The 21,571-nt window shown below is 36.9% G+C and overlaps 2 protein-coding genes across 14 annotated transcripts in view; one reads left to right on the top strand and one right to left on the bottom strand.

The window, feature by feature from the left end:
- gpr34b (G protein-coupled receptor 34b) overlaps nucleotides 1–20,018 on the top strand; it is a 76,923-nt gene extending 56,905 nt beyond the window's left edge. For 4 of the 6 annotated variants that reach the window (XM_069889319.1, XM_069889316.1, XM_069889317.1 and 1 more), the window contains one exon: nucleotides 17,542–20,018. In XM_069889319.1, coding sequence (XP_069745420.1) covers nucleotides 17,581–18,594 — 1,014 coding nt within the window. In that variant the 5' untranslated portion in view covers nucleotides 17,542–17,580 and the 3' untranslated portion in view covers nucleotides 18,595–20,018. Of the gene's footprint in view, nucleotides 1–1,633; nucleotides 1,886–17,541 lie in introns of those variants that run through there. The other 2 variants (XM_069889320.1, XM_069889322.1) reach the window with 2 other exon arrangements.
- Nucleotides 1–21,571, bottom strand: part of caska (calcium/calmodulin-dependent serine protein kinase a) — a 309,385-nt gene that overhangs the window by 168,657 nt on the left and 119,157 nt on the right. Inside the window, exon 1 of one of the 8 annotated variants that reach the window (XM_069889313.1) lies at nucleotides 13,324–13,443. The exons of the other annotated variants lie outside the window; for them this stretch is intronic. The gene's annotated coding sequence lies outside the window, so the exon portion shown is untranslated. Of the gene's footprint in view, nucleotides 1–13,323; nucleotides 13,444–21,571 lie in introns of those variants that run through there. 8 annotated transcript variants of the gene reach the window in all.

The following is a 21,571-nucleotide window of genomic DNA, read 5'->3' as shown; positions in this document are numbered from 1 at the left end:
GAGAACACATGAAATTGTACTAATGCAATAAAAGAGCACGTGACTGACAATATGAACAAAATGTTGAAAAATGAGTTAGAAATATTGGATGGTCCAGAAAACAGTGACTAAAATGATTTTATCTTTGTACTTGGAAACAAAACTGAATCTGGTAATTCTTCAGTTTTGAAAGTAACCAAAGAGAAGCTCAGAAAGCAGTTGACAAGAATGGAAAGTTAATTATAAATAGAATTCTTAAAACCAAGAAGAAAATTAATGGAGTTATTGAAGAAAGGGATTCAGCATTATCAAGATGCAAAAGGTTGGAGAAGGGGATGGATTTTTTTTAAAGAGAACGCCATTGTTTTATGATACAAGACAACCATGAAAAACAGCGAAGATGTCGAAAGAAATATTATATTCTTGAAGATTCAGTTAATAAATACAGAAAGAGAATCCAATGAAAAACTTCAAGATAAATTATCAGAAAATGAGACTGAATTGAAAGTTGCAAAATTGGATCCGGAATTATAAGAAAAGACCAGAGAAGCCAGAGAGGCTGTTGATGAGTTTGAAGAACCAATGTTGTTTGAGTCCTACCTTTTCTATAACAAACCACAGAAGAAAAATAAAATGAGAAAGACTCATCTTGTACTCTCAAGAAAGTGAACACCTTGGAAATTAAACTGGCTTTCTAAACATAACAATATCAAAATCTGTCTTTTACAAGAAGCAAAAAGCTTTAATGAGTGACTTTCACATGCTTTTGAATATTTACCCGATGCATTACTATATTTTAATTGATTTTCTTTGAAGTGATATTTATTAGGGGCCTGTATTACAAGGGTTAAAATGACTGAAAAATCACTTTTTTGCCAGTTTCTAGCAACTAGAAGATTCTAGTTGTCTGCACAAAGATTGTTGATATCCCTTTGAGTGTCTTTTTTATCAAGGTTAAAAGCTGAGTTTTGAATTGGCTTTTGTGGTGTTGGAATGAAGGATATGAAGCTCAGTTGTGATCGTGCAATTTTGAATGCATTATTATCGTATTGTCTGTTTATTAATTGTTTTAAGTATATAGTTTACTGTTTAGAGTGCAAATAAACTCAACGCTATTGGAATGGACTTATTCATTAACGAGTCAAAACAACCAACTACATATTCTCAAGCAATTATAAAGGTAAATAGTCACATTTTTTTGTACCATAAAATATTTTTGAGGGCTTACACAGTGAAATATAGGGTAACACTGACAAAGTGCAATGCCAAAAGAGTCCAATGCTAACATTGGTGTCAAGGTTTACACAAGAAATCAAAACGAGGCCCCAGTTACCATCTTAAGTGATAAAACATATTTTGAAGAGCAGGACACTTAACCTACCAACATATACCTCACAATCAACATCATTAAAGTGTGTCATGTGACCATCATTGCATTGCTGTTTGCAAAAGCTTTCAGCGAGCAAATTGTTTTTGCCAAATTTCTAACATGTTTTTTTTTACTGCCAAGCAATTTTAGAAGCTATAAAATATAATGCAAATTAATAATGATTTTCCATTGTCCAATTTCAAATCAAATACTTTAAACCTTACCATGTAGAAAATTTCATTTTAAAATGGTTTTAATAAGCCACATCCGGGGGGAAAAAGGATGCAGATATAAATAGTCAAGTACAAGGCACGACAAAATTACCCAAGAAAGGAAATCCACAAACATTAAGACTAGAAGTGAAAGAGGAATAGATTTCAGTCAAATTTCTCTGTAAGAAACCCTCATGCTATATATCTGGACAATAAAAGCTAAAGCCAGTCCAATTATTCATAGGACTGATAGATTCAACTCGACGTAACAAACTTTATTTGTGCAAATATTTTGATATCTTGAACCTCTCTTTGAAGATTCTCTGTAAGTATGCATATTTTCTTGAATGTTTAACCGACGTGAGCAAGGATGTACAGGATGTATGCAAGATAAATGGCCTTTTGATTTACAAAACTTTAATATGGATTAGAAAATTGAGCATGTGATTCCACGATTTAGAAAAGTAGGAGGATGAAGGAGAACCCAATAGTCATTGCATCTGTAACTTAACATCAAAGAGAACCAGCACAGGTTTATAGAAGGTAACTGATGCCAGATGAAACTGATAGCATTTTCAGCAATAATGTAGGGAGGAGCATGTCTGTGGATGCTATTTATTTGGATTCATAAAAGGCATTTGATAAAGTTAGAAAAAAATGAATGAGCCTCAAAACTTCACTGCATTATTTGCAGCATTAGTGATGGAATTAAAATGCATGTATGCATTTAAGTTTATTGATGGCATGGGTCAGCAACTACATAAGCTGTGAAAACAAAATTATTAAATAGCAAGAAAATATCAACAGATGAGCAAAACAGCAAAATATGAAGAAATTATAAGTTATGAAGCAGCACGGTTAGCATCATGCTTCTACAGTGCCAGCAAGTTCAATTCCGTCATTGCCTGTAAATTGTATGTTCTCTCTGCGTCTGCGTGGGTTTCCTACCAGTCTTCAAAAACACACAGAAATTGTAGGTTAACTGATGCATTTGACGGAGGGGTGGGGGGGTGGGGAGAAGAGGGGGCACCTGCTCATGAACTGGAAGGACCTGTTACTGAGCTTTTTATCTAAATTTAAAAAATTTAAAACACTCTTGCTCAAGAACTTGATATTTTTCATGATATTGTACATTTGAAAATCATTCTGCACCCTTTTCTCCCCCGTCAAGCGAAACATGATCACAACCAGTTAAAGGTCATTTTGTATCACTCAGTGAATTTGACGAGAAAAAAATTTCATGCATTGTACTATATACATATGCACCAAAATTCTTACTTGCTGCAGATGAACAGGCATTTTGGAAAAAAACAACTAAATATTCAGTTATCTCGCGCAAAAAAAGTGTTTAACAAGAGTACAGTCTTTTTGTAGTGTCTGAGAAATCCCTTAAGATTTGCATAAAAAGGAAAGTTCAACAACTTGATAATTGTTCAAATTAAACTGTTCTTGAACCAAGAGGTGCAACTTATCTATATGTCCCACCAACTCCCACATCTACCTCAATGACACCTCTTCACAACCGTGTCCCCTGTAAGGATTTCATTCCCTTCTTGCAATTCCTGTCTCAATTGCATCTGCTCCCAGGATGAGGTTTTCCATGCAAGATCCTTCGAGATGTCCTCCTTCTTCAAAAGCATGGCTTCTCCTTTACTACCATCAACTTCACCCTCGCCCCGGATATCCTCCATTACCTGCAAATTTGCTGTGGCCCTCTCCAACCCACACACAAAAATAGGATTTCCCTCGTCCTGACCTAGCATTCCACCAAACTCTGCATCCAACATATCCTCCTCCACTTATTATGCGATTCTTCCATCAGACACATATTCCCCTCTCTGCCTTCTGCAGGGACTGCTCCTTCCAATGACTCCTTTGTCCACTCCTCCCTTCCCACCAATTGCTCCCTTGGCACTTGCCCCTGTGACCGCAAGAGATGTTCCACTTACGCGCACACCTCTTCCCTCACCATCATTCGGGGCCCTAAACAGTCCTTTCAAGTGAAGCAACATTTCACTTGAGAATCTGCATGGGTTATCTCCTACATCCGGTGCTCCCATTGTGGTCTCCTCTACATCAGAGAAACTGGGTGCAGACTAGGAGATCACTTTGTTGAGCACCTCAGCTCTGTTCACTGCAATAGTGTGGATCTCCCAGTGGCCATCCATTTCAATTCCCTGTCCCATTCCCTTGCTGACATGTCTGTCCATGGTCTCAGGCACTACCATACTACGACCACTGGAAATTGGAGGAACAACTTTCTTCTGGACACTCTCCAACTGGATGCCATCAACACGACTTCTCCAGTTTCTGTTAAACCCACCCCTCCTTTGCTCTGTCTCCTTTCACAACACCCAAATCAATTCTCACCTTTCCTCTTATCATGTCCAATTAACACCTTTTCACTGTTGGTCTGGATTCCTCCCCCTACCATTATTCAGATGCCTTCCTGTTGGTCAAACCTTTGTTACGAACTGCATGTAACGAGCAGCAATAGGCAATGAACCAGACGGTGATTAATTTTAAAACGTGTGTGTGATTTCTACCCACACCATTAAAGTCCAGGCCAAAATCTTCAAAGTTCAGTCTTTCAAATTCAGTGTTGAAGTGTAGGCCTTTGAAATTTCATGCCCAGAATTAATGTTGAACTGATGGGACGACTGGAGTTGTAGGTGCTACAGACTCACGAATTCTTCTTGCATTGCCTTTGAAGAAATGTCCATTCACACAAACTGAGGTCTTAACACTCCTGGTCTTTTGTAGGCAAGATTCAAACTAGGCAGCCTCCACGAAGCTTCCAAGATCCTGACACTGGTCTCTCCAAGTAACTTCACTGCTATTCACACTTAAAATGAAGCAGTCTCTCCAAGGGACCTCCACTGTTAGTCACAATCAAAATGAAATTCTTCCCAAAAAGACTCTCTTGGCGTAGCTCAATTCACCAAAAAGTCCCAGTGATTCAGAGCATGGTTTACTCTGAATTCCACAAAAAAAAATTGGCTGGCCACAAGAGTTGCTTCAAAGAGCTATTTTCTCTCCAGCCATCAATCAGGGTGGTTCTCCTTTGCAAAACCACAATGGCTTTGCAGATATATCAAATCTGGAACAGACTGACAAGCCTTCCCTCAGTTCTTCCAATGTATCAAATTATTGCTGGGTGTAGTGGCGCTATAGATAGACTACAAAACCTAGAAGTCTAGCATATAGATAAGTTGCACCTCTTGGTTCAAGAACAGTTTAATTTGAACCACCAAGGGACATCATGATGTGGTGCACTTGGTTCAGTGTTTTAAAAGATTATCTGTGTGATTCGAGTAAACAAATTCTGATTTACCTGCAACTGCATGTCCGTTATTTCACATTCATCAGCCACCACTGCGCTTTCAGTGGCTACAAGGCTGTGACTTATGTTGTGCTTGTGTAAAATATAAAATGTTAACTGTGACCATTCCTGTCTATACTATGCCTTACACTGATAATCCCATTTTACTAAAACTGGAGCTCATAATACTTTGAAGAAGGGGTCAGGCCTGAATTGTTAACAATACATCTTTACCAAATATGGACCCTGAGACTGCTCAAGTACTTCCAGCATTTCTGTGTTTTAGTTGTGTTGGGTTCTTAATACCTCAACCCCTGTTGCCCCAACACACAAACTAACTTCCTATACTTTCTAATCTGCTCCCAGTCGACTATTACCTTGACCTGAATTCTTCCCAATCTAGCAATCTCTTCAGAATGCCAGACCTTTCTAATGAAGGCTTCTAGGTCAGCCACTCAGAATCTTAACCTTCTTCCAAAGGCTCAGTTTTCATGCAACCCATCCATCCATTACTCACTGCTCCACTCCCATGATCTTGACCAGATACCTGTGAAAGTGTCCAACATTTTAATTTTTGGGCCAAATCTGTTGTCCCATTTCAGTTCTACTCTTCTAGTTGTACTTTAATTAGAATACTAGAATTTGCAGTTAAAAAGCATGAAGCAATGGTGGTTTTGGTGATATTGAGAAATTTGGCCTTCACCTCATGTCAAAATTATTAATTAATTTAGACATACAGCATGGTAACAAGTCCTTTCAGCTCATGAGTCCGTGCTGCCCAATTTACACCCAATTAACACCCCTGGTACATTTCAAACAGTGAAAGGAAACCAGAGCCCCAGGGAAAACCCACGTAGACACGGGGAGAACATACAAATTCCTTGCAGACAGTGCAAGATTTGAACTCTGGTCCCAACCGTTGGCGCTCTGAAGGTGTTGCGCTAACCGCTATGCCAACCATGTCGCCTTAACGATTAAGGTCAATTTTTATGCTGCAGCTAAAGTACTGCCAGCTATTCTGGAATTGGTCTTTAATAAAATGCATTGAAAATATATTAAAAATAATACCTAAACACCCAAGTGGTTAAACTATGAAGAGAAATCACAAAGTTTTCAATCTATGCAACTTGGAAGATCTATATTAAAACTTTTCAAGATATTAAGATTAAATTATAACATAGATAGAAGCACAAATAGAGGCCTAAATGGAATTGGAACATTTCTGCATTTTAAAAAAAAGTTTGAATTTTTTCACCTCAAATCTCAAATGTACAATCATTAATTGAAGATTAGCAGACTTTTGTCAGATCAGAGGAGTTGAAAACTTTTGGGCAAAGGTAAGTGAATGGAATTATAGCACAGTTCATTGTGATTAGACTGAAAGGATCATTTCAAAGATCTTCCTGAAAGGATCAAGGGGCTAAATGGACAATTTGCAACCTTTGCATTAAGAAAACAGGTTATGTTAAAGAATGAATCAGAAAAAGTTGCAAATAAAATGAATAGAAACACTTCAATTTTAATAAACACTTCCTTCATCTTGGCATGGATTCAGAAGTATATTTGGGTGAATTAACATTTCACATGAAAGAATTTAAAAGGCATTTCAAAAATCAATAAAATTAAACAGCAAAGATTGTATGAGATAAATAAATTACTAGGTGCCCAACCCACCTCTTCTGGAATGGTTTGTATTTTTTGCATTTCTTCACCTTCTTTCCTCATTCTAGCTCAAAACAATATTTACTTCAATATGACACTTTCATTTCTCAAGACATCCCAAAATACTTCACAGCCAATTAATTTATTTTGTGGATACATAGTAGATAATGTGTGCATATCAAGGTTCACATTAAAAACAGATTAGATAAATAGCAGTTAATTTGTTTTAATGCTGTTGATCTGGAGAAATGTACTGACAAATACCCAGAAATGTTTCTGCATTTAGAACCATAGAACACTACAGCACAAAAACAGGTCCTTTGCATCTTGTCCATGCTGAACTACTTATTCTGCCTGGTCCCATCAACATGCATCCAGATCATGGCCCTCCCATTGTTAGGTAAAAACATCATGAGCTGGGAATGTAGAAGGAGTCACCCAGTGCTGGGCCGTAACAAGATGCAGTTGTGACCTTGTACTCTCAAGATAAGAGTGGGGATGACAAATTGATGTGCAGGAAACTAGCAGAGAAGGATAGCAACAGTTTATTCATTGGTCAATGTCATGGCATGATAATTTACTAAGTACGTATCCTGAGGTATATAAAAAACACCACTTGCTGATAACGGCAGAATGTGCCTTCTCCAACTAACACTGTTAGTTGCAAGTGTTACAATCCGGCAATAAAGAACAAAGAACCTTGATTTCGACTCAGTCTGGTGTTTGACTCGCTCATTCATGAACAAAGCAGACCTAACACCATCCATGTACCATTTTAAATTTCTTTGAAATGTTGAAATTAATCTTTCATCTACCACTTCCTCTGGCAGCTTGCTCCATCCTCTCATCACCCTCCAAGTTCTCTTGAATGTTCCCCTTAAACATTTCAGCTTTTACCATGAAACCATGTCCTTTCGTTTTTGTCTCTCCCAATCTCAGTGGAAAAAGGCTCCTTGTATTTACCCTATCAATACCCCGCATAATTTTTATACCCCCACCAAATATTCCCTCATTCTCCATGGTTCCAGGAATATTAAGTTATTCATCTTTTTCCTATAACTCAGTTCCTCAAGATCTAGCAACATCCTTGTACAATTCGTCTGTATTCTTTCAATCTTATTGATATGTTTCTGGTCAGTAGGTGACCAAACTCCAAATATGGCCCCACTGACATCTTGTACATCTTGAACACTATCTTCCTGATATTTTATGCCTTCCTGAACAGACTAGTCTGCAATTTGACATCTGATTTAAAAAGTTAACATTAATAGCCCAGCAATCCACAGCCATGCAATGAAATGTCAAATTAGATCTTCCCCAGTCAAGGAGTAATGAATCTAAAACTGAAGCTGAGAGGAGAATGATGTTATCAAAAATAAATATATTGGAGTTAAAAGGCACATATGGTCTTCTTTACTAGATTTGCTGCACAATAGTACATACTCAAGAGTCCCAGGTCTTTGATATAGGATATAGAACTGGACTAATTATAAACTTGAGTAATTACCAATTATCTCTACATCTCTGCAAGATATATTTCTACAACATTCTAAGAAATTTTCTTGTGATTTTGTCAATATTAAACTGTGCAATTGAAGTTAAGACAAAAATAGAAAGACAGGCATATTTATCTACACAAATAATGGGGAGTGGCCTTGTATACATACATCTTTGTAAAATCAGGACTAGATGTTGGAAATCGGAGCAAAACTCAATGTGTTACAGTTATCAGCATGTCAAGCAAAGAACTATTTTTTTCTTTTTTCCTCTTTTCCTTCCATTTAATAGGATGGGTTCATAACAAGCACCTTGTTACTTGATATTTGTAATTTGATATTAATCTACTTTATCAGAATTATCATATATACCTATGTAGTCAACATATGTTAAAACCAATAAAAATTTTTTTAAAAAGGAGATAAAGAATTGTTGATCCTTTTGTCAAGATTGAGGGCACAGAGGGAAGACAGCTAACAAAATGGGAACAGGGGACAGCAGAGAATTTATGAACGGGGAGGGGTGAAGAATGATAGACTAAAGTAGTTTAGCACACTAAAGTGCTGGAGAAAGTCAGTAGGTCATGCAGCATCCGTGGAAATTAAAATGCAATAGATGTTCTGGGCTTGAGCCTTTCTTCATGTGACTCCTGAAGAAGGGCTCAGGCCCAGCCCAAAACGTCAACTTTTTGCTTTTCGTAGATACAGCATGACCTATTGAGTTTTTGCAGCATTTTTGTGTTGTGCACTAACCCCACCATTTGCAGACCTCTTGTTACTTATAAACAGAGTAGTTGATTGGAAAGAGAAACAACAGTTAGGTGGAGGAAGAAGAGTCATATAGGGTAGGGAGGGAGTGATAAATGGAGACAAAGATTGCCAGTGCTGGAGCAGGGGGAGGGGGGTGTAGAGAAAGAGTTTCAAAAATCTATTAGAGGAAGTGTGGGTGTCAAGAATGCAACGAAAGAGATAGTGGAATGAGAATTGGTGGGGCTGGGAGAGAAAATGAAGAAGAATAGAAGAAAGAGGGACAAAATCTTATAATGGAAAATTCAATGTTCATACCATTGGGCGATTAATTACCAAGGAGGAATATGAGGTGTTGTTCCTCTAGTTTACATTGCACCTCTCCATTCTACTAACAGAGAAAGCCAGGATGGACAGGTCAGTGTGGAAATGGGGAGCTGAAATGACATGCAAGCAGGAGCTTCGATTGGCTATTGTGGAAAAAGTTTAAATACTCTGTGAAACAGACCCAAGGTTTGTGCTTGGGAGGCTTAGCTTCACCTAGAAGGTGCAAGAGCTAGTGCTTTACTTCTTGGTTGCATGGTCATAAAGAAATAAGTGGGGAGGAATGAAATGATAATAGAGTTATGCAGCAAGTAATCCTGAAAGTAAGACTAAAAAGGGTGGGGATGGATAGATGTGGCTGGAGATGGTGTCTATTTGCAGCTATCAAAAAATATAAAAGATGATGTGCTGAATGCAATCTAATGGGGTAAAAGGCGAGGACAAGAGGAATTCTATCCTTGTTCTGTTTGAGAGCAGAATGCAGGAAATGACCCTGTAGATCACTGTGGAGGAGAAGCCAGATTCTTGAAAAAGGAGGAAATTTCAGAATGTCCTAGAATGTAAGATGTTAATTTGAGAGCAGATACAGCAAAGATAGAAAAATTGGGAGAGATACATGGCATCTTTACAGGACACGGTGGAAGGAAAGGTCGTATAGGTAGTTGCGGGAGTCAGTTGATTCATAGTAAATGCTTGATTCTTGAGATGAAGATAGAAATTGAGACAGAGGAAGGAAGTGAAAGAAACTGTATCTTTTAAAACTCTGCCACTTAGATTAACTTGCAAAATGAACAAGGCTGAATTCACTGCATCTCCTTTAAACCAGTTTAAGCAAATAGGCTCCTTTTCACATGTCTGAACTGTAGACTATAATACCAAAATTGTGAGGTGCAAAACAATATTGTATTCAGAATTCAAGTTTATTCATTCACTTTGGTTTTGGCCATCCACCTTTTGATATCATTCCCCAGGAGAAACTTGATAATTACATTTTAAGTTACTAATTCTTTTTGCTCACATGTTCTCCAGATTTAGATGTATAGTAAGATTATACTGCTGTCTAGTGGCCATGTAGAATCATAGAAAATAATGTCTCACCTTAAAACTAAGGAAGTCAAGTGCAGAAATTGCATGAAATTAACAAAACTTATTTTACTCAGAGTTAAGGTATTTTATGCCAACAATACGTCGATACAAAAGTAGAATTAATGTAAAAAAATAAGCATGAGTCAAAATGTGGGACATTGTTGAGGTGCCAATCATTTACCATCAAAAGGCTGATCATAAGGCACATTACCTTGAACAAATAAATATATAATGTCAGAGAGAGGGACACAAGAGCCTGCAGATGCTGGAATCTGGAGCAAACTGCTGGAGGAACTCAGCAGGTCAGGCAGCATCTGTGGAGGCAGGAAGAAGGTTGATAGTTGATAGAGTATCAGTCCTGATGCAGAGTCTCAACCCAAAACATAACTAGCACTATTTTTGTGTCTTTACAATGGAAGGTAGATCTAACACGCTGAAGAGCGATGTCATGGAGGTAAACTAAGGATATCAATACAAGCGCTATTCTCTAGACTCTGGGCAGGTCCCAGCAGACTGGAAGACCATGAATGTCATGCCACTGTTTAAAAAAAGATGTAGGTAAAAGGCTGGTAAAGGATATAACGAGTGCAGTGGATAGAGGGGAACAAGTGGATGTTGAATACTTGGATTTCCAAAAAGCGTTCGACAAGGTGCTGCATAAAAGACCTCTGCATAAGACCAGGATGCATGGAGTTGGAGGTAATGAACATGCATGGATGGAGGATTGGTTAACCAATAGAAGGGAGAGAGTTGGGATAAAAGGGTGTTTCACTTGTTGGCATTCAGTGGGGAAAAGAATGTCATACAAGTCAATATTAGGCCCGCAACTGTTCATAATATACATAATCATTTGGAAGAGGGAAAAGACTGTGGCATATCTAAGTTTGATGATGACACTAAATTGAGTGGAAAGCAAATTGTTCAAAGAATGTAGAGTTTGCAAAGAGATATCAATCAGTTAAATGACTGGGCAAGGGTCCAGCAGATGGAGTACAATGTTGTGCAGAGGGACTTGGAAGAGCTTGTGCATGAAATTGCAAAATGTTGGTTTGCAGGTGCAATGGTAATCAAGATGGCAAATAGAATGTTAGCCTTCATTGTTTGAGGGTTGAATTTGAGAGCAGAGAAGTTCTGCTGCAACAATACAGGATATTGGTGAGGCCGCACCTGGAATACAGTCTCTTTACTCGAGAAAGGATATACTTGCTTTGGAAGTGGTTCTGAGAAGGTTATCAGGTTGATTCAAGAGACAAGGGGGTTAGCCTATGAGGTGGGATCGACTCGCCTTCATCTATAATTGATGGAATTCCAAAAAATGAGTAGAGATTCTAGAGAAACATATAAAATTACGAAGGGAATAGACAATATAGAGACAGGCACATTATTCTGTTGATAGGTGAGACAAGGGAACAGAGCCTCAAGATTTGGGGAAGTAGATTCGGGACAGAGATAAGGAAGATACATTTATCCCCCCCAGAGAGTAGTGATTCAATTGAATTCTCTGCCCAAGGAAGCAATAGAGGCCACTTAATTAAATATATTTAAAACAAAGTTTGATAGATTTTTGCATATTTGGGGAAATGGGGGGTTATGGAAAAAAGGCAAGTAGAAATGTGTCCATTCCCAGATCAGTCATGATTGTATTGAATAGCAGAGTAGGCCAGATCAGCCATCATTATATAAAATGATGGAGCAAGCTCAGTGGCCCAGATAACCTACTCCTGCTCCTTTTTTTTTAATGTTCTCATGAATTTACCACAACAAAAACATTTTGACATTAACTTCTGTTGTCATCCTTTATAAAGCAGTCATGTTGAAATGGAGAATGTTAATCAGAACATTGGAATGGGAAATAACCTAGATACAAGGAAGATGCAAACACAGCTGCTGGAAACACAACTGAGGCGATATACAACTTACCTGATAATTACCATTCAAGTAATTTAAGAGTACAGATAAAACTTTCAATATGCCTAAAGGTAGCAGAAAAAAAACTGCTGGAAGAATTCATTAAGGGCCTGACCCGAAATGTAAACAATTATTTTTCTCCCACTGCTTGACCTGTTGAGTTCCCTAGAAGATTTTTTTTTGAGAGAGTAAAACACAGAAGTCTGCAGACACAATGACTGAAGTAAAAACACAATGCTGGAGAAACTCAGCAGGTCAAAGACAGATACATAACCAATGTTTCAGGCTTGAGCCATTCATTAGGGTAAAAGATTTTTTGCTCCAGATTTCAGCATCTTCACTCTCTCATGTGTCCCCAGATGTGACAGGTTTGGTTTTTGTCAACTTATGCTCTTGCTACATCAATAAGGGGCTTGTAGATTAACTAGCTGCTTTTGGTGGCATGGATTCCCTTCCTGCTGTCCAGGGCCACAAATTATTTTTCCATTTGAACTGCTTGAAGTTTAGTGTGCTCTGTTTTCTTATACCCTCTCAGTAATGAGATGGCCAGTTTTCAAAAATGGTGAGTCAGTCATATTACAGTAAAATCCAAGTTCTCTGAAATCCAAGCAACCAGCAGCCTCAGGCAACCGATTAAAAAAATTTGTGGAAAAGAGATAGGTTAAAAAAAAACCGGAAGTTTAAAATTGGCACCCCCAGTGGCTAATTCGCCAATCACACAACATGTAATCTCAAGCAACAGGCAAATTCATTTATGTGGCATCCAACATTTCCCAGAGGTGCCAGATACCAGGGGTTTTACTGTAATTTTGTTTCATTCTCTGACCTCCCCAGCCTTAGTTTCCAAACATTTTCTGATAAACTTTGACAAGCCTGAGGAACAAAGCTACCAATTAGGCACATTAACATATTCTGGATTCGTTGCAAAACTTTAGTTAAAGAGTGATTCCCAATTTTTTCCCAAATCCATTTGTTCATTTGAAATAACCATTCCTTTGGGGGGGGGGGCGTTGCGAGGTGGCGTAGACAGAAGACATGGAGAGACACCTCCCCTTGCAGAACTATCCAAAACCCGTTCTAAAGTTTTAAAATTATTTTTAGAAAGAATTGAATATATTGTTGAAGCATCCTAGAAGCAGATATGAAGAAAATAAAAGCTCAATCAACAAAGAAAACGACTACTAACCAGTTAACAAGTGCTGAAGAATTTGGGCCTACCTTCCAAGTGGAGTCTCCGGACTTGATTCCTCCTGACCCTCATCCATAGCGCCAGTCCACCGGTACGATTCAGTCTACACCAGCATCAACTTCACGCAGTACTGCGGAAGATGGCGCCGGCATCTGATGTTGTCCCCCTTCAGACCAAGAAGAACAATCGCGTATGCGCGTTATGGCAGATATGGCCCAGGCTGCAGGGGGACCCGACCTCTCTTGGCCCAACAATCCTGGGCTGACAGAAGGAGGGGGTCCGCACCTGTAGTCGGGCTGAAGCAACTTCAGTATCAATGGAAAAGGAGGAAGGAGACACTGGAGGACTGGAAGAAGATCAAAGTATGGAGGAGGAAGAAACTGTTATATACAAGGTAGGCCCATGGTTAAACAGATTCTCATCATTCAGATTCAACTTTACAAATTGATTTATCTAGCAGATGGAAAATTTGGCAATTCAGACAGGTCAAGGGTTTTCATCTGTAAAGGAACAGCTTGCTGATATGAAGGGGGAAATATCTTCTATTAAGTTGGATGTTGCAAAGTGCCTGAAAGTGATGGATAAGGTCCAACATCAATTTAAGAAGATTGAAGAAGAATTTCTTGATTGTAAAGATGATGTGCAACAATGTAAAGAAATGATGGACAGATGGAGGACTCAATTACAGGCTGGGAAATTCAGAAAACTGATTTGTTGAAGAAAATTGATGCTTTGGAGAATCAAAAATCGAAGAAATAACGTAAAAATTGTTGGTCTTCCGGAAAAATTTGAAGGTCTGGACCCGGTTCAGTTTTTTCAGAAGAGGATTCCCGAGGTTTTGGGAAAGGAATATTTTCCGAATGGTCTGGAACAAGACAGAGCTCATAGAGGAATAAGAAGGAAGCCTCTTCCTGGTCAAGCTCCACATTCTATTTTGATTATGTTATCAAGATAGAGAATGGATTTTAAGAGTAGCTGTTCAGAATGTGAGAAGTAATCAGGGCCCTTTATAATAGTCTTTTTTTATGCTGATTTGAGTCAAGCAGTTATTAAATGTCGTAAAAAATTTAATTTAGCTAAAGCTGTTTCGTGGAAGAAAGGGATACAAGTTTGCTTTTCGGTATCCTGCTGTACTTAAAGTTTTTATGGAGATTATCAATCTCAGTTCTTTAGTGATCACGCTGAAGCTCTTACATTTGCTAATTCTTTACCAGATAACAAGCAGGTGCAAAGTCAAGAAAGGTTTCTTTAACAACCTGTTCTAGTTCCAAAGAGGATGAATGGAAAGCAAGAGATGGAATCTCAGCAGTTGACTGATATTGATATTGCTGATGATGAAGTCAATAGAGATATGCGGGATGCATTCCATACTTGAAATGATGTTTTAATTTTTTTTTGTTCTGTTCGGGGGAGGTGGTTTGGCTACTTATCCTTCAGAAGTAATCAGCCACTTTGTGGCATTGGTCACTCCTGTGTAATGGGGGGTGGGGGGGTAATACTGCTTACGGTATTTTTTTTTGTTTGAAGTTTTTTTTTAAATATGGGTTTTTCTTTTTTTTTCTTTGAGGAGATCTTTTGGCTCTGTTTGTGTTGTTGCCATGGGGAGGTGCTTCGTCATGTGTGGGAAGGTGAATTTTGTTATACTTTTTAATGATAGCCAATTTAAATTTTGCTACTTTTAATGTTAATGGGCTTAATAATCCGATTAAGAGAAAAAGGATGCTGGCATATATTAAAAAATTGAAGGTTGATGTTTCCTTTTTGCAAGAGACACATTTGACTGAAAAGGAACATCAGAAATTAAAAAGAGATTTGGTAGGACAAGTTATAGTGTCTTCTTTTAATTCAAAAGCAAGAGGAGTGGCTATTTTGATTAATAAAAAGTTATCTTTTAAATTGGAATCAATTATTGAGTCAGTTGGTAGACTTTTGATTGTTAATTGTAAAATTTAGATGATGAGGAATTTATGTTGGATTCTTTTCTTAATTTAAATCAGGCATATGATATCCCAAAACTAGACAGCTATCATTTATTAAAAAAAATGATTAATTACATGAAAACCAGAAAAATAAGAGTCGTGAATATGTTAATATTATAATTGATGTGAGGTTTATTTATCAGACAAAATAGGTTGGAAAGAAAAAAATTGCAAGGCCATTTGGGAACATGTTCACAAATTTCAAAGTCAATAAGGCAGTTAGGAAACAATACGAAATATCCAACTTTATTAGTAGCTGCACTGAATACCAAAGTTAGGTAATCAGTTAAAAATTGATATCTCAAGTTAGATCTTAATTGGAAATCTGTGCAATTCTGGCACTGCATTTTCAGAATGTTAAGGGCATGAAGAAAGTTCAGTGACTTCAGTTACATGAAGAGATCATAGAAGATGGAATTCTTGACAGATGAGAAGGAGAAAGAGATTTCATAAAACAGTTCAAAATGACAGGGTTTTTTAATAAAGCAAGAGAATCTGTTTCTTCTAGAAAATGGGTTATTAAACAAAGTCACTCGAAGGGACAATTAACTCAAGGGGGAAAAGTGAAACTTGAGGCAAAAAAAACCAAACTGCTGGAGGAACTCAGCAGGTCAAGCAGTATAAATGGGGGGAAAAATGGTCAACAGTTCAGGTCTGAGCCCTTCATCACAGCTCATTATTGCATTATATATTTCAACCCCTATGTGTGACAATGGGATCTTATTTAATTCTTCTAAATTCCAGTGACAGCAGTGTTTTTCCTCAAAGAACTTGTACCACCTCAAGGAATGTTTATCCTTTGCTCAGGCAGAGGCAAGAATTCCTTACTACTTTACTGCAAATTGCCTAATTATCTGTAACTGCACCTCAATTTCATGGGCACTAGAAAAATTTTTACTGGGATCTGGAATTCACTTACACTGCCCATTGCAGTGTATTAAATGTCTTGAAAAGCAATAGGATGAGTATTTGAGAGTGAATCAGAAAGATTTTGGGAAGAAAATATAAAAGGATGCGATGGGGTTCCTCTGTTAGTGACCATAAACTCAATGGATCACAGCTTATAAAAGTCCTTTGATTCTTCAAATTCCCTGACTCTGATATGTCCAGATAGCAAATGACTTTTGGCACATTAGTTCCTTTCCATAAAACTATGTATATCTAATTGCATCTTTGAGTCCACCTTTTCCCAACAACTAATGTTAGACTGTGTAGAAGTTCCTATTTTTTTTCTATCTGTTTTCTTATTTAGACCTCTGACAAGTAGGCTGCATGAAAAATAATTAACTGACACAAAATTCTTTGTAAACATCCAGCAAAAAATCCTCCCCACCCATCTTTTTTACATTCTATGACAAACATTAAAACTATGAATCTTGCATTTTATTCTTAAAATAATCTCAATTTATTCTGCCACTTTCAAAGATGTGGTGGGTTCCTTAACATATGCAATATCATGTAGATCAAATTTTCTCTTGCTCTTCACCATACTGTATCAGTAATGAATTTAAGTTGTGTTGTCCTGATTGCTACATTTAATGTCGTTTAGCATCATCAATAAATTTTGAAACTATACCTTGTGTAATCAAATCTGAAATTAGTAATATCAGTATTGAACACCTGCATTCAGAAACGTTAATTCAGTTTCTGTCTTCACTGATGATGCTTTACCTGTTGAATATTCCCACCATTTTCTATTTGTGGCAGTTTTCAGCATCTTTAGTTTTTGTTTTGGAACCTACAAATTCATATTAGGAGAATAATGTAGTGTGTTGATCATCACTACCACATCCTCTTTGTTTCAGTCCTAACCTTGAATGCACAGAAGGCAGCTGCAGGAATGTTGAGCTCCTAATAATGCCATTTTAAAGCTTGCTCTCCATATTTGATATAACCATTGTTTCATAAATGTAATTTTGACAACCTTGAATCTAAAGTTCAACAACCTGTAATATGTGAACCAGGTTCATAGCATTTATGACATAAATATATCATTCTAACACCCTGCTCTTTGGATGCAGTTTTACCTTCCTCTCAATTCCTGCCCTTTAATCGTGAAATTTTGTACAATTGCATTCTGCCAAAGTAATTGGATTTGGTATCAAGGAAATGAAATTTTTAATTGATGTTTCTGAAGACCACAGGTCCAGTTTTCACATATGTCTACTGAAATCAGTTCAATGTGACTGGTCTAATTGACTTATTTATCATGGAAATGTTTCCATCTCTTTTATAAACTATTCTAATAGAGATTCTGTTTTATTTTAGAAATACAAGCATCATCCGTCCTCCTCACCAGCTGAAAATATGGGAATTACCAATCTGCCAAAGAGCTACTGGGATTCAGAAAATGGAAGTAAATTTCTAAAAGCGCATATGGAAGTCAATATAACAGCCAACTATGCCTGTAGCATACACAATGACTTCCTAAACCTTCTTTTACCAATAATGTACTCTTTCATTTTTTTAACAGGACTGATTAGCAATATTTCAGCACTCTTAATGTTTTTCTTCATGCAAACCAAGAAAAATTCCATTCACATCTACCTGGTGAATATGGCACTTGCAGACCTCCTCTTGATTGTATGCCTCCCTTTCAGAATTGCATATCATGCAAATCATAATCAATGGATGTTAGGAAGATTGTTTTGCAGTTCCATAGGCATTTTGTTTTACATGAATATGTATGTTAGCATTACACTTTTGGGATTCATTAGTGTGGATCGGTACTTAAAAATAATAAAGCCATTGCAGCACTATAAATTACAAAAAGTCACCAGAAGCAGTATGATTTGCTGCACTCTCTGGTGTGTCTCTATTCTGTTAGCTATAATAATACTTTTGCACACCAAAGCTGACAATTCTACCAAATGCTTCCATTATAAAGTAAAACCTCGATGGACACCAATCATCAATCTTTTTCTTGTAATATTATTTTGGATTGTGTTCTTTCTCCTGATCAGTTCATATTCAAAGATTGCAAAAAAACTTTCTAAGCTCAAAAGAGAAAAGCCAGGCTTCTCTAACAAAATTTTTGATAAGGTTGTAATGAAAACATTCATTATTCCCTTCATTTTCACTGTTTGTTTTGTCCCATATCACATCTCACGTTTTTTTTACATTGCATCTCAGCTCCAGCACACAAGCTGTTACTGGAAAAATGTAGCAAATAAAACAAATGAAATATCACTTCTGTTATCTGCTCTTAACAGTTGTCTGGATCCAATAATGTATTTTCTGCTCTCCAAGTCTGTTAGAAGAACTGTATTGAGCTTTATAAATGGAAAATTTCAAAAAGATTCAAGAAGTGAAACCACATAAAAGCTGCAAGCTCCTAGGTTCTTAATTCTCATGGAATGGCTTAAAATAATAAGTATATTATGATTTTGTTGCATATATTTAATAACAATTACAAACTACCAAATTAATGCTGCACAACAAACTTCTCTAATAGGAGAGAATATAAATACCTCTCACCAACAGTTAACAGCATCACAATTCTCATCTCAAGCAACATCCATGGGGATCTTTACTGTCAAAAAATAGATGTGGAATAACTACAGTACATAAATAATGGTTTAAAGGGCAGATCAGCTGCATGATATTTTCTGGTGAGCAACTTCTCAAAGTTTTTTCACCACTACAAACTAATAGTGGAAATAAGACTAATCTCTATCTTCTTGCCTGGATACAATGCTACAAATGTTTTTAGATACTATCCATGCTAAATAAAGTTTCCTTATTGGCATCTGTTCACCATAATTAAAAAAAATTGCTCAACTATAGCTGCAACCTGCTACAATATACATTATCTGCAGGATGCACTAGTTGAGATATCTTTGATCTGTTGCAAACCCACAAGATCTATCATCTACAAGACACAGCAACAGATGTATAGGAAATTCTCTTTCAAGACGGACATCATTAATTTGGAGGTACAACCATTATCAAGATCCTGGGACTTTTCCGAAATGCACAAACATCGTGCCTCACCATTTGACTGTGATGTTTCGATTTGGCAGCTTACTGAAAATCATTTTATTGAAAATTAGATTTGCCAAACTTAAATTATCTCATTTTTATGCAGATACTGATCCACTCTGTGAGAAGTGTAAATTTTTTGAAGCTTTACTGATTCATCATACATTTTGGCAGTGCCCAAATTTAGAGAGAACTTGGAAAGACATTTTACAAACTTTATCAACAATTAATATAGAACCGTGTCTGTTAATTATTTTGTTTTTTAATGTGAACCAGATATACTTCTGTCTGCATCTCAGGAGTAAGTTTTAACTTTTACAACATTGATAGCCAGATGAGCAATTTTATTGAAATTGAAAGATGACTTCACCTACCCACACACAGTGGTTATATGATGTAATGTCCTATTTAAGCTTGGAGAAAATTAGATGCAACATTAAAGATAGAAAGTTTCAATTTATAAAGATGTGGAGCCTATTCATAGAATGCTATCATGATTGGAAGAATGAAGACTTTTGAATGTTCTGGAGATTCTTTGTCCAATGTCTGGAGGTCACCATTAGATCCACAATTTCCTTTTTTAAAAAAAAACAAATTAACCTTGATTAGAGGGAGGGGTAGATTAGATTTAGATTTTTGTTTATTTTTATCAATTTTTACTTGGCTTAGTTTAGAAAATATAGGTTTAATATGGTTATTCTAGATTAATTCAATTGTTTCTTATGTGGATCAAGGAACTGTCAATGAAGTACAATTAATTTTTTGTGAATGACTTTTGTTTTTCTTAAAATTTTGTATGCAAGTTTATATGTTAAACAATAAACATATTTAAAAAAAAAGAAAAAGAGATTGTCAATAAATAGCATCTTTGCCAGTGATGGCCATGTACCATGACAAAATGAAAAATTTCCCTCCATGCATCGACAACAATTTCAAAGTGGTGTGAATGAACAATAAAACTCACAGACATATAATGTTTAAAAGATTTAAAAAATGTCTAAGAAACAGATGTACATGAATCTCCAGCAAATGCGTTTCAGTTCCAGTGACATTAATAGGTCTCTCCATTTACTCATGGCATATGTCACTATTCACATTGTCACTGGAAAATGCCACAATTTGTTGCCAATATTTTATGCTCCGCACACTATTTAGAACATTTGCAAGTGTATGGATTAGCATGTACTGTATAACAATTAATCTAAGAATATATGTAAAGATACACACAATTCCTGCATTACTATTTCTAAGCTACCCAATTCCAATTTTCTAGTAATTCACAAATGATTTCAATGAAGATCAATTAGTACAGCTGACCCTGTTCCCCGCCACCTCCCCCCAGCCTAAATTACAGCTGTTTATGCGATACAAATTCACCCTTACAGAATTCATATATCAGAATGTAAAAATTAAATATACAAAATAACATTCACTCCCATGGAATTTGTGGCAGAGAAAAAAAGTTGACAGATCAATGTAATTTAAAAACCTCTAGTTTCTTGACATATGTACATTGTGCCAAATCATGATATGGCCCATTTTTGAAGAAGGCAAGCCCCCATAATGCAGGAGTTTGTTTATATTGTCTTCCCAGGTAGTTATAATGGTACAGAAATAGAATTTTCCACATCCAAGAGGAATGGCCTTAAACAGTTAATGGACATTCTATTGTTTGATAAAGTATTTTTCAAGTATCAGTTGATGATTGTTGTGTTTATAGGTTTAAAAAAAGTGGTAACTATAGGACTTAAATCATAGGAAAGTGGCCAAGAAATGGCAGATGGAAGCTATCTTGAATATGTGCCATGTTACATTTGAGGTAGTTAAACAAGAGAACAACTTGCATGACATGGCCCTGAAGAGCATTATGGAACAGAGACCTAGGAGTGTAAGTACATAGTTTCTCAAAAGTGGCAACACAAGTATATAGGGCAAAGAAGATGTTGGGCACACTTGCCTTCATCATAAGGCACCAACTGCAAGAGCTGGGATGTCATGCTCCAACTATACAAGACACACGGAATCTTGTGTATAGTTTTAGTTACTGAACTATAGGAAGGATATCATTTAGCTAGAGAGTAGAGGAACACAAAACTCAAAACGGTCAACCAGTTTACCTATCTCGGCTGCACCATTTCATCAGATGCAAGGATCGACAATGAGATAGACAACAGACTCGCCAAGGCAAATAGCGCCTTTGGAAGACTACACAAAAGAGTCTGGAAAAACAACCAACTGAAAAACCTCACAAAGATAAGCGTATACAGAGCCGTTGTCATACCCACACTCCTGTTCGGCTCCGAATCATGGGTCCTCT

The sequence above is a fragment of the Narcine bancroftii genome, chromosome 7, assembly GCF_036971445.1.
Source record: "Narcine bancroftii isolate sNarBan1 chromosome 7, sNarBan1.hap1, whole genome shotgun sequence".
Classification (NCBI taxonomy): Eukaryota; Metazoa; Chordata; class Chondrichthyes; order Torpediniformes; family Narcinidae; genus Narcine; species Narcine bancroftii.
The sequence above is the reverse complement of the archived record's forward strand: the minus strand, read 5'-3'. Positions and strand labels throughout refer to the sequence as shown.